The sequence below is a fragment of the Fukomys damarensis genome, unplaced genomic scaffold, assembly GCF_012274545.1.
Source record: "Fukomys damarensis isolate Sample0158 unplaced genomic scaffold, DMR_v1.0_HiC HiC_scaffold_39, whole genome shotgun sequence".
NCBI lineage: Eukaryota > Metazoa > Chordata > Mammalia > Rodentia > Bathyergidae > Fukomys > Fukomys damarensis.
In genome coordinates this window covers 2033435-2042769 of record NW_022900951.1, presented here as the reverse complement: position 1 = coordinate 2042769, position 9335 = coordinate 2033435, and the positions used below count along the sequence as shown (strand labels likewise).

At 43.7% G+C, this 9335-nt stretch overlaps 1 protein-coding gene across 1 annotated transcript; it reads left to right on the top strand.

The window, feature by feature from the left end:
• Positions 1–980: 980 nt before the first annotated feature.
• LOC104849640 (lipocalin Cav p 3.0101) lies at positions 981–6350 on the top strand. The gene is made up of 7 exons (XM_033760108.1): positions 981–1079; positions 1576–1715; positions 2637–2710; positions 4436–4546; positions 5638–5739; positions 5904–5933; positions 6266–6350. The coding sequence occupies exons 1-6, from the start codon at positions 1011–1013 to the stop codon at positions 5918–5920; spliced, it is 513 nt and encodes a 170-aa protein (XP_033615999.1). The 5' UTR covers positions 981–1010; the 3' UTR covers positions 5921–5933; positions 6266–6350.
• Positions 6351–9335: the final 2985 nt, after the last annotated feature.

Sequence of the window (9335 nt, the reverse complement as noted above, 5' to 3'; positions counted from 1 at the left end):
AGCCTCCTGGAGGTCCTTGGCACACACCGCATGCGAAGTCAGCCGTGAAGAGAATAGCTGGCCTCTCTGCCTGCAGTTTGGGGACATTGGGTACATTTATAATTCTGTTCTATTTTGTCTTTATTACTATTTGTTCATTATCTGTAGAATTGTATTCTGGGCCCAGGAAAGGTTAGGAACAATTAGATGTTCCTAGAGATGTGGAAGTATTGAGGCACAAGAGGACGGGCGGCCAAAGTGCTGACCCTGAGCCCCGGACTGTGAAGTCCTGAAGGTGATCCTGAAGGTGACATGCTGAAGCCAGTCCTTTGTTTTACAAAGTTCCCCTTCTGACTGCGTATAGGTGTGGTCTTACCTTGACTTAATGGTCTTAGCTTTTGTGATGGTATATAGGTGTGGTCTTAACTTGACCTTGTGGTCTTAGTTTTTACAGTACTATTGTCTATCCTTCTCATGCCTGCCTGTGACTGGAATCACTCTTGTGGTGTGCCCTTGAAACTAGTATATAAACACCTAGAGTTAGAAATAAAATTGCAGCAGCATTTGCAAACTTCACCTCGGTGTTGAGTGCTTTTGTCTGACTGTCATCGCCGAACCTGCTCCCACCTTTCAGAGAACCTGTATCTCCTCGTGAAATCCCGTGTTTGCTGCCCTACTGTCGGTAGCAACTTACCTACTCTATTATTCCTTGGGATTTAGGAGAAATTGCTGGAAATATCCTTGAATGTTTCCTGTGTGCTGTGTTCTCTCTCTGGGGCTGAAAAGGTCACGTATACAGGCCAAATTAAACTTCTACCAAAGCTTATCTCATTAAAACGATCATAGAAAATTACATAAAGTCCATCGCTTCCAATCAGGAAATGTTAGGACTGAAGCTATCCAGATGAACAATGAATTCCTTATGCCTCACCCCCCTGGAGCAGTGCTATAAAAGAGGCCACAGCTCTGATTCCCTTCAGCATCTGTCCTGCTCTGAGCTTCTGCTGAGGAAGAAAGGCAACTCCAACAGGATGCAGATTCTGCTGCTCGCTCTTGCTGTCGGTCTGGCTTCTGCCCAGAACAATCCCACCCCTTCAGAGGTAGCAAGGTTAATCTGCTCTACAGTGGGGTATGCGTGTGTGTGTGTGTGTGTGTGTGTGTGTGTGTGTGTGTGTGTGTGTTTCTATGTGTCCATCCTTATTTTCCGTAGTAACTCCATTTTATAACCATGTTCTTCATGTCAGCCTATAGACCTGAACCAATCTTGTTTTCTGAGATGTCTCTGTTGTCTTTCTATCATAACTGTCTGTAATTGCAAAACCTAAGGCACATAAATGAAAGTTTTAAGTCTGCCTAATATCCAAGTACAGACTCTTTGCTATTTCAATCTCAATAAATGCCTCGTGCGCTGTGTGAATTTGAAGAATTCTGTGGCTTTTCCATGATTTTCCTCTTAGGGACCATGACCAAGCATTTATCCGGTAGGGTCAGATTTGTATTTTTGTGTTGAGCTGAAGCGTGACCTGATGTAGAGATGTTAATGCGACTAGAACAAAGCCATCCACTAACCTGCTCAGCGTGAACTTGCCTTTGCAGATCGATGGTGAGTGGCACAGCATTTACATAGCTGCTGATAACGTGGAGAAGATCGAAGAGGGTGGGGACATGAGGGGCTATTTCCGCGAACTGCATTGTCAAGATGGATGCAAAAATATCTCTATCAGGTTTTATATCAAGTAAGTAAAATGTCCCCTGATCTAAGGGAAGGATCCACCCAACTCCTTCAGTGTGCTCTCATATGTATGCAATGGGAAAATGAACAATAATATAGTCAAATGTGAGCTACAGTATGGAGTATCAATTGAACATTATGTTTCCAAGATCTTTAAGTAATAGCAGGGGCCAGGGATTTAGCTCAGCCGTTCGGTGGCCTTCCTCACAAGAGCAAGGACCCGAGTTCGATCCCAGGTACCACAAAATAAATAAACAAATAAATAATAATAGCACATATGCATCACGATGGAGGTAGAAGCATGTGGAGATAGGACCTTGACTAATGTGTGGCTGGATGGATGTATGGAATGAATTTGTCTAGAGGATTTGCCACCATGGTCTTGTACATCTATTAGCGTCATCTTATTGATTACTAATCACCTTAAGTAGCAGAAATTGAGCAGTATCCTGGAGCATAAGGACCTCAGCATCAATACCCTCAGGAGCATGTGTAGAACGGGTGAGGAATCTCTTTGAGAACGGTGAGATCTGTTTATGTGACATGCAGCAAAACTCTTCCCTGTGATGTGGCGTTGGCTATGCACTGCCAAATATGAGTGGCAAACACCCCTACGGGTGGCAGTCAGAGGTGAGATCTGAGGGAATGAAGCCGGTACAGGCCAATGTTGTTGGTGAAAATCTTGCTCACCTCAGGGAGTCTGGTGGCACTGAGTATCATCCATCTGGATGCACCGTGTTCACCAAAGCTGTGCAAAGCTGGGGTTAAATGGGAAAGCTCCAAAACACCAGGGAGATCATGTGAGAGAAATACTGACACAGCCCATGAGTTTCACCACCTGGAATGTCTTGTTATTCCCACAGTTCCTCAGAAGGAGATCAAAACGGATGAGAAATAAGCACTGTGGTGTTGGTTTGTCTTTCAGAAAGGAAGGGGTGTGCCAGGAGTTCACTGTCGTGGGAGTAAAAGATGAAGCAAGCGGTGATTACTTCACTGACTGTGAGTACGGGATGTTGTAGGTTGACTACAGGGCTCGAGTCTTAAAGCATGGGAAATTCATGGCTGTGCCTCACTCTCACCCACCTCAGCACTGGGACTCTAAACAATTCCTGCTCCCGATGCCTTGGGCAACCTGGAAAAATCTAGCGAAACTTGTGACAGTGCAGGGCATCATACCCAGCTGGGATGTGTTCCATAGCACGGAAATGCAAGCACGGAACGTGAGCATCAATGGTCAATGAACCGAGCTCACCCGCAGTGTGGCGGTGGGATGGACAGAGGTGATGGGTTCAACTTTAAACAGTTCCTGACCTGAACAGATGCACCACCTCGAATGTCCCTCAAAGCTCTGCTCCTTCTTCCAGCAAACCTGCCCATCCTTCTTGCCAGCGCCCCTCAACAGATTTTGATCCCAATGATGCAGTGCAGTGGAGAAAGCTGCAGAACTGCTCCGCGCAGTCACAAGGACGATGGGATGAGTGTGTTGGAAGCTAGGGGCGTGCTGAGAGGAGGACTCGGAACAATGAGTCTTGTAATGCAAGGGTTTCTACACACCTGGAAAATTTGTAGTAATTTTCATTACCTCCAGTATTTTCAATGATATTTGAGGGAGGAAATATAAAAAAAAATAATTTGAATGACAAACCATATTACAAAATAACTCATCTACTTAGCAAATATGTTCACAATTTCCTTTAATTGAATGAACATAGTCAGTGATTTCTGATGTTTTAAAAATTGTTTTCTAGCTGGGTGTGGTAGCATACACTGGTAATCCCAGCACACGGAAGGCTGAGGCACAAGGATCCCTGTAAGTTTGAGACCAGCCTGAGCTACACAGTGGGTCAGTCTCAACTACATAGTGAGACCCGCTCTCAAAAAAAAAAAAAAGAATTGTTTTGTAGATAACCACAATTGATGTACAATAAAGTTTTATTAAACTCCAAATATTAAGAATTAAAATAACAATGAAAATATTTAAAATGTGTTGCCATTATTTTGAATTTCAGTTAAAACAGTCAGAACAATAAACACAACTTCTGTGTCTATGATTGAGAATAATTTTCAAAACCTAGTCCTGTACTATTACATAGATGAACACTAAGTATTTCATTTCATAGAAAGAAATGGACACCATAGTTTTCAAATTCTGCCATGAAATTATTTTAATTTATATAAATATGATAATTGGGTACCAGAATCAAGCTACAACTGCATAACCTACCTGTCTAGCATTTTTCAATATTGTAACTAACACCTCTTTATAGTTACTGAAACAAAATTTCTAAATTTTTAGTGTATGATAACAAGGTACTTTTCAATTCGTACTGACGGAGTTCCAGCACAATATTGATGAAACTTGAAAGCTGAGTGACAAAATTTTTGAAGCTTCAATGATTGATTTTGACTCATATAGGGAGATTTTCTTCCCTCCTATTTATCTCAAGATCTTGCTCTAGCAATTTCTACCTCTTAAAACACAGAACGCTGTGCCAGCATTTACACATTTTCACAGGTGCACATGTTCACCAGATTAAGGAGGAAGAATGTAGAATGTGTTTTCCCCTTAGTGGTCCTCACAGCCGACTGTCACATGTTGGAGGAAGTTTGATGAAATGGACTTTTTCTGAAAGGAAGAATTCAAACCAGCACATTGCAAATAAAGCCTGCCCGATCCAGGGGGTAAATTTTAACTGTACTGTTTCAATTTTTTTTCCATTGTAGACTCGGGTGAAAACTACTTCTCAATTGTGTATAACACACAAGAGTTCATAATATTTCACAACAAAAACGTGGATGTAGCAGGCAAAACAACAAATGTGATTTTGGCCACTGGTAAGTTCGGGAGCAACTTCTCCATTGTGTAGATGGGAAAGACATCAACTTGACCTTTGCTCTCAGTAGCAGACGGAACTGTGTTCATGTGTCATTTCCGCAAACCCCAGTGTAGAAATGTGTTCACACACGGGATGGAAATTTTTACCTTGAGGGCATCAAGGGTACTGAAAACTTGTCTTTGAAATTAAAGATGTGCATTCTCTCTGGGGTCCTAACAGAGTGCTATGCAGAAAATGGTAAGAGGCAAAGACCCAAAAAGTACTGCAAGGTTTGTCAAAAAGAAACACCAGCCATAATCGTTGTGAGTGTCACTTACTTGAGCAAAATTTAAAGTGTGATTTTCCATATGTGATTTTCCCATAGTCATGACTGTGTTTTACCACAATCGCCTCCTTTGAAACATTTAGACAGTAAAATATCTTAAACCCTCTGCTCTATAAGGAAACAGCACGTTAGATTCTGCTCCTCACATACAATGCTCACAATCTCTGAATTTTTCTGACTGCTGAGAACTCCACATGGGGAGCAAGTGAAGCGTTTGAGCCTCAGAGGAATGGGACACGTAGACATTTCAGGAAAACTGGGTCAAACCTAGTTAAAGAAAGACGAAGGAGATTGGCTTTGTGTATTTGTTCCCCTGGTCCTCATTACATAAGGGAGGCAGGTGGATGTGCTGGCCAGAAGCTGAGAGCGTTGCCAGTCCTCACCTGATCAAGGGTCCACCCAAACCGGGGAAGGGCTGCAGAACACAGAAAGAGGAAAGTGAGAAGCTCCAGCGTGCAGAGATTCCCAGCTGTTAGACACAGCCATCTCCACACTCTGAAGGGTTTGCAGATTGCATCCCATTCGGGGACACGGAGACTGACAGCACAAATGCAGCTTTGTGTCCTCAGCAGTCCTAGGAACTGGAAGGCCATGTGCCGCTCAGTGTGGGGACTCCACCCAATGTCACTTAAGACTTCCCTGCTGGAAGGGGTTGGGGCAGAGATGGTGGGATTCCCAGTAGCACAGCCTGGCCCAGGGTAAGCTTTGGAAAAAGAGTCACATCCTCAGCACATCTACTCTGCTTTATTGTCTTTGATTTGCAGGAAAAAGGTACAGTCTGACGGTGCAGGAACAGCAGAAGTTTGCCGCGGTGGTTGAGGAGTATAGGATTCCGTTACAAAACACAAGAAATGTCATCCTAACAGGTAGAGTCACCCCACTGAGTCCGATGATACCAAAACCTCCTTAGAAGTGGCTCAGCTTGGAATTATTATTCCAAAATTTGTGTTTTCATCAAAGTGCTGTTGCAATTGTTTTGATTCATTGAGTAACTCCAGCCACCTTGCTTGTCTCTTCTTTTCCTTCTCAGATACCTGCCCAGAATAAAGACCACGATCCAGTGAGTAGAAACACAGTGTGCACAGCTCCTGACCATTTCAATTTCTTGGACGTATTTCCTTAGGAAATCTGATGTGTTTTTTATAGAAATAGCCCCTTAGCAAGTTAAAATTGGTCGTTGCATGTGCATAAACAATGAAAAGATAATGCAGATCCATCAAAACTAACGGATTTTTTTACAGTGGTGAGCATAGGAATATTCTCTAAAATGTAATTATTTCTCCACTCTGAAATACCATTAATAGACTTTACTTTTGATTTCCACTCTCAGAACGACCAACTTATCATATCAGTTTAGCTACACTTTAATGATTTTTTTTTCTTTTTTCACAGAAAGCACAGCAGGCGTATCTGTAATCTACTCAAAGACAACTGAATCAAACGATGATTACACTTGCTCATCTTTAACTGTAGTTTCTTCCTTCCAATGAAGTCATGAACCAATTTCTTGACTTTCATTCATATCCCCATCTCCTCTTTATTGATCTTGCTGTTTCTCAATCGATTAAATAAAGTGATATCATATGCAAACATAACATCCGTGAAAAGAATTTTTTAAAAAAATTTGTAGTGCACATCTCTTTTAAGACTGGGTCTGCAATAGAACTAGATGTGATTCTTAGCGTTATGGCAGAGTTCTTGGGTCTTGCATGGTTGAGAGAAAAGCACGAACTACGTCACTGTGGATTCAGATTTTTATGATTTAGTGGAAATGTTCTGTGGTGCCTCCCTTGAGAAGTGACATTGCATGGCTGAAGAATCAGTGAAAATGTCAGGGGAGGGATATTTAGGATGCAGTAAAGATGCGCCCCACATAGCATATGATGGGCAGAGCCTGGATTGTTAGAAGTATGTTTAAAGTCTTTCATTGAGACACTATAATACATTGAAAAAAATGCAATCTCTCTCCTGCAAACATACAGGTAAATCAAGAAAAAATCCCCAAAGAAAAAGCCTCTAGGTGGATCAGAGTCAAAATATGTCAAAATGTGTATATTAAAATATCAATTTTGTCTGTGATAATACGATAGTGCTAAATATGAGAAGTAAATGAAACGTAAGATAGCACACGTGGCACAAGACCAATCAAAGAAGACTTATGAAGGCTTAAAGGAAAGAAAACACATTTAATGAGAAAACAAAATAGTCCTTGGTGAAAGAAAAGTTGTCCTCCTCAGTAATGACTGAGAAAGTAACCCATTCTTCCAGTATTAGCAGTGAAAGAATGACTCAAAAAAATTGTTTCCTTCAAAGACACTTACTCGAACTCTGAGGATATGAACAGGGTGGATGTGGAGGGATTGAAAAGAAATCCCACACAAAGGGAAGACAAAGCAGCAGCGGGTACAGGAAACTGTTATGGTTGGGTCTGGGTGTCCCCGCTAAGCCTCCCGGGGTCACAGGCTGGATCTAGAGGGCGTGAAGCTGGGGTTGATTCATAATGCAAAGCTGGGCTCAGGGGCACTGGGATGAGGGATGTGAGTGCTGCCCCCCTTGTGGAGTCCGAATAACATCTAAGGGACGGGGAGATGCTGCTCCTGTCTCTGAGCACCCTCGCTGCCTTCGTGTGCTACGTTGCTTCTCCTTTCCCATGCCAGTTTGTGGGCCTTGCCTTGTATTGGCTGATTGTGATCTGGAGCCTCTATGAAACGTAAGCCTAGCACACTCCTTTCCCTTTAACTTTGGGGGTCTGGTATTCTGTCTCAGCCAGGAGAGAAAAATAACAAAAGTGGATATTTGAAAGTGGATTAGTGGGTTCGTTGTTGCTGTGACATCCCCTGGCCATGTGAGTCAAGGGCTATGACACTGGATCGTGGCTAGGGGAGAGTTGGGAAAGATCCAGAGACGTCTGCTACAGAGGCAGCTCTGGAGAGCCTTAGGCTGTTCTCTATGGCAGATTGTGGTCAGAGCTCAGGAGACTGGAAAGCTGATGGAGACTGGGCTCAGGAGGTTTCTCCCGTGAAGGTCCGGAGTGGCTGCTGGACCCCAGAAGATGTTGTTTTAACTTGATGGACAGTTTTTCTGAATTCTGCTCATGTTCAGAGACTTTTTTGGAAGATCCAGAGCTGCCAGACAAACAAGTAGGGCTGCAAGGCCTTAGGCTGTGCTGTCTGGAGATTCTGGTCACAGATCAGAAGGCCAGAAAGCTTGCAAAGGCCAGGCTAGGAAGGAGGACCGCTTTGGCTGGGGGACTCCAGATGATGTGTGTTATGGCTTAGCAGAAAGTTTGTGTGCATTTTACTCATTTACAGAGCCTTTTCCTGAGACTGGGAATTAGGGGCAGTGGGCTAATTAATCTTGCAGAAGAGATTTCAAGGCAGTAGAATATTGAGGCAGTGGCATGGCGACAGTTGGGCTCTTTTAGCCAGATCCATGTGGAGAGTCAAGAGCAAAGAGACCAGAAGGCTGATGTAAAACATTTTGAGATGGATCAGAAAGGAAGCTCCAGTAAAGCTGTGGATTTTAAAGGTAGAACAGAGCTGGCCTTGATTACTGTGAAGGAACAGGAAAATAGGAGAGATGGTTTGAGGGCACCATAGGAAGCTGCAGGACTCTTCATTCTGCAGCCTCAGAGTTATAAGCAAAGGATTTTGCTTTGAGCAAAGAGCCCCAGAGAATCATCTTTTAAAATGGCGACAGCCACACCACGTGCCAGAATGGCAGTGGCCTAGGGCAGTCATCCCAAAATGGCCACCTAGGAATGCTGTTCCAAAATGGCGGCAGCCTAGAGAACTCGTTCCTTGGGATTGGGTTCAGAGTGCTCAGCCATCCAGGCCCTCAATCCCCACAGCCAAGACAGAGGGAAGGCTGGCTACCACTGCTCCAGGTGGCAGCAGACCTTGGCATCATCTGTATGGTGCTGGTTTTACACACATGCAGAATGCAGGAGTTGTCATGTCAGGAAGGCTCCCACCCAGATTTCCGAAGGCCTGGAAGGCCAGGCAGGGCAATGTGTGGATCTGTGTGTGTGTGAAGCCAAAGGTGCAGTGGAAACACTAGAAGGTTGGAGAGTCCAGGAACACAGAACGCCTGAGGAAAACTGCAAAGAGGGAGCAGAGCCTGCTCTCTAGAGAAGCTTTGGGAACCAGAACCACCAGCAGTGCCCCAGGGACAGCCACCCAAGATCTTTGGGGTTCACAACTTGTCCCCGATTGCCTCAGAAACTGGAACCGCGGCACTGTGGAGTGAAATGTTTGGCTTGCTGGATTTTGGACTTACTTTGTGCCCCCTCTTTGTACCTTGTTGGATGTTTATGTCAATCTTGTGCATTGAGTGTTGGATATGTTTCATTTTTCCTTTCATTGGTACAGGGGCTGGCACCTAAGAGTTTGCCTGAAATCTCAGAAGAGATTTTTGACCTGGACTTCTCCACAGTGCCGCAACTTTTAGGATTTTGCCAACT

Bases quoted from the DNA above. Each gene is read 5' to 3' on its own strand.
- LOC104849640 (XM_033760108.1), top strand. From the start codon at position 1,011: ATGCAGATTCTGCTGCTCGCTCTTGCTGTCGGTCTGGCTTCTGCCCAG. The intron at 1,716-2,636 runs GTAAGTAAAATG...TTTGTCTTTCAG, and splicing joins TCTATCAGGTTTTATATCAA to AAAGGAAGGGGTGTGCCAGG. The intron at 2,711-4,435 runs GTGAGTACGGGA...TTTCCATTGTAG, and splicing joins CGGTGATTACTTCACTGACT to ACTCGGGTGAAAACTACTTC.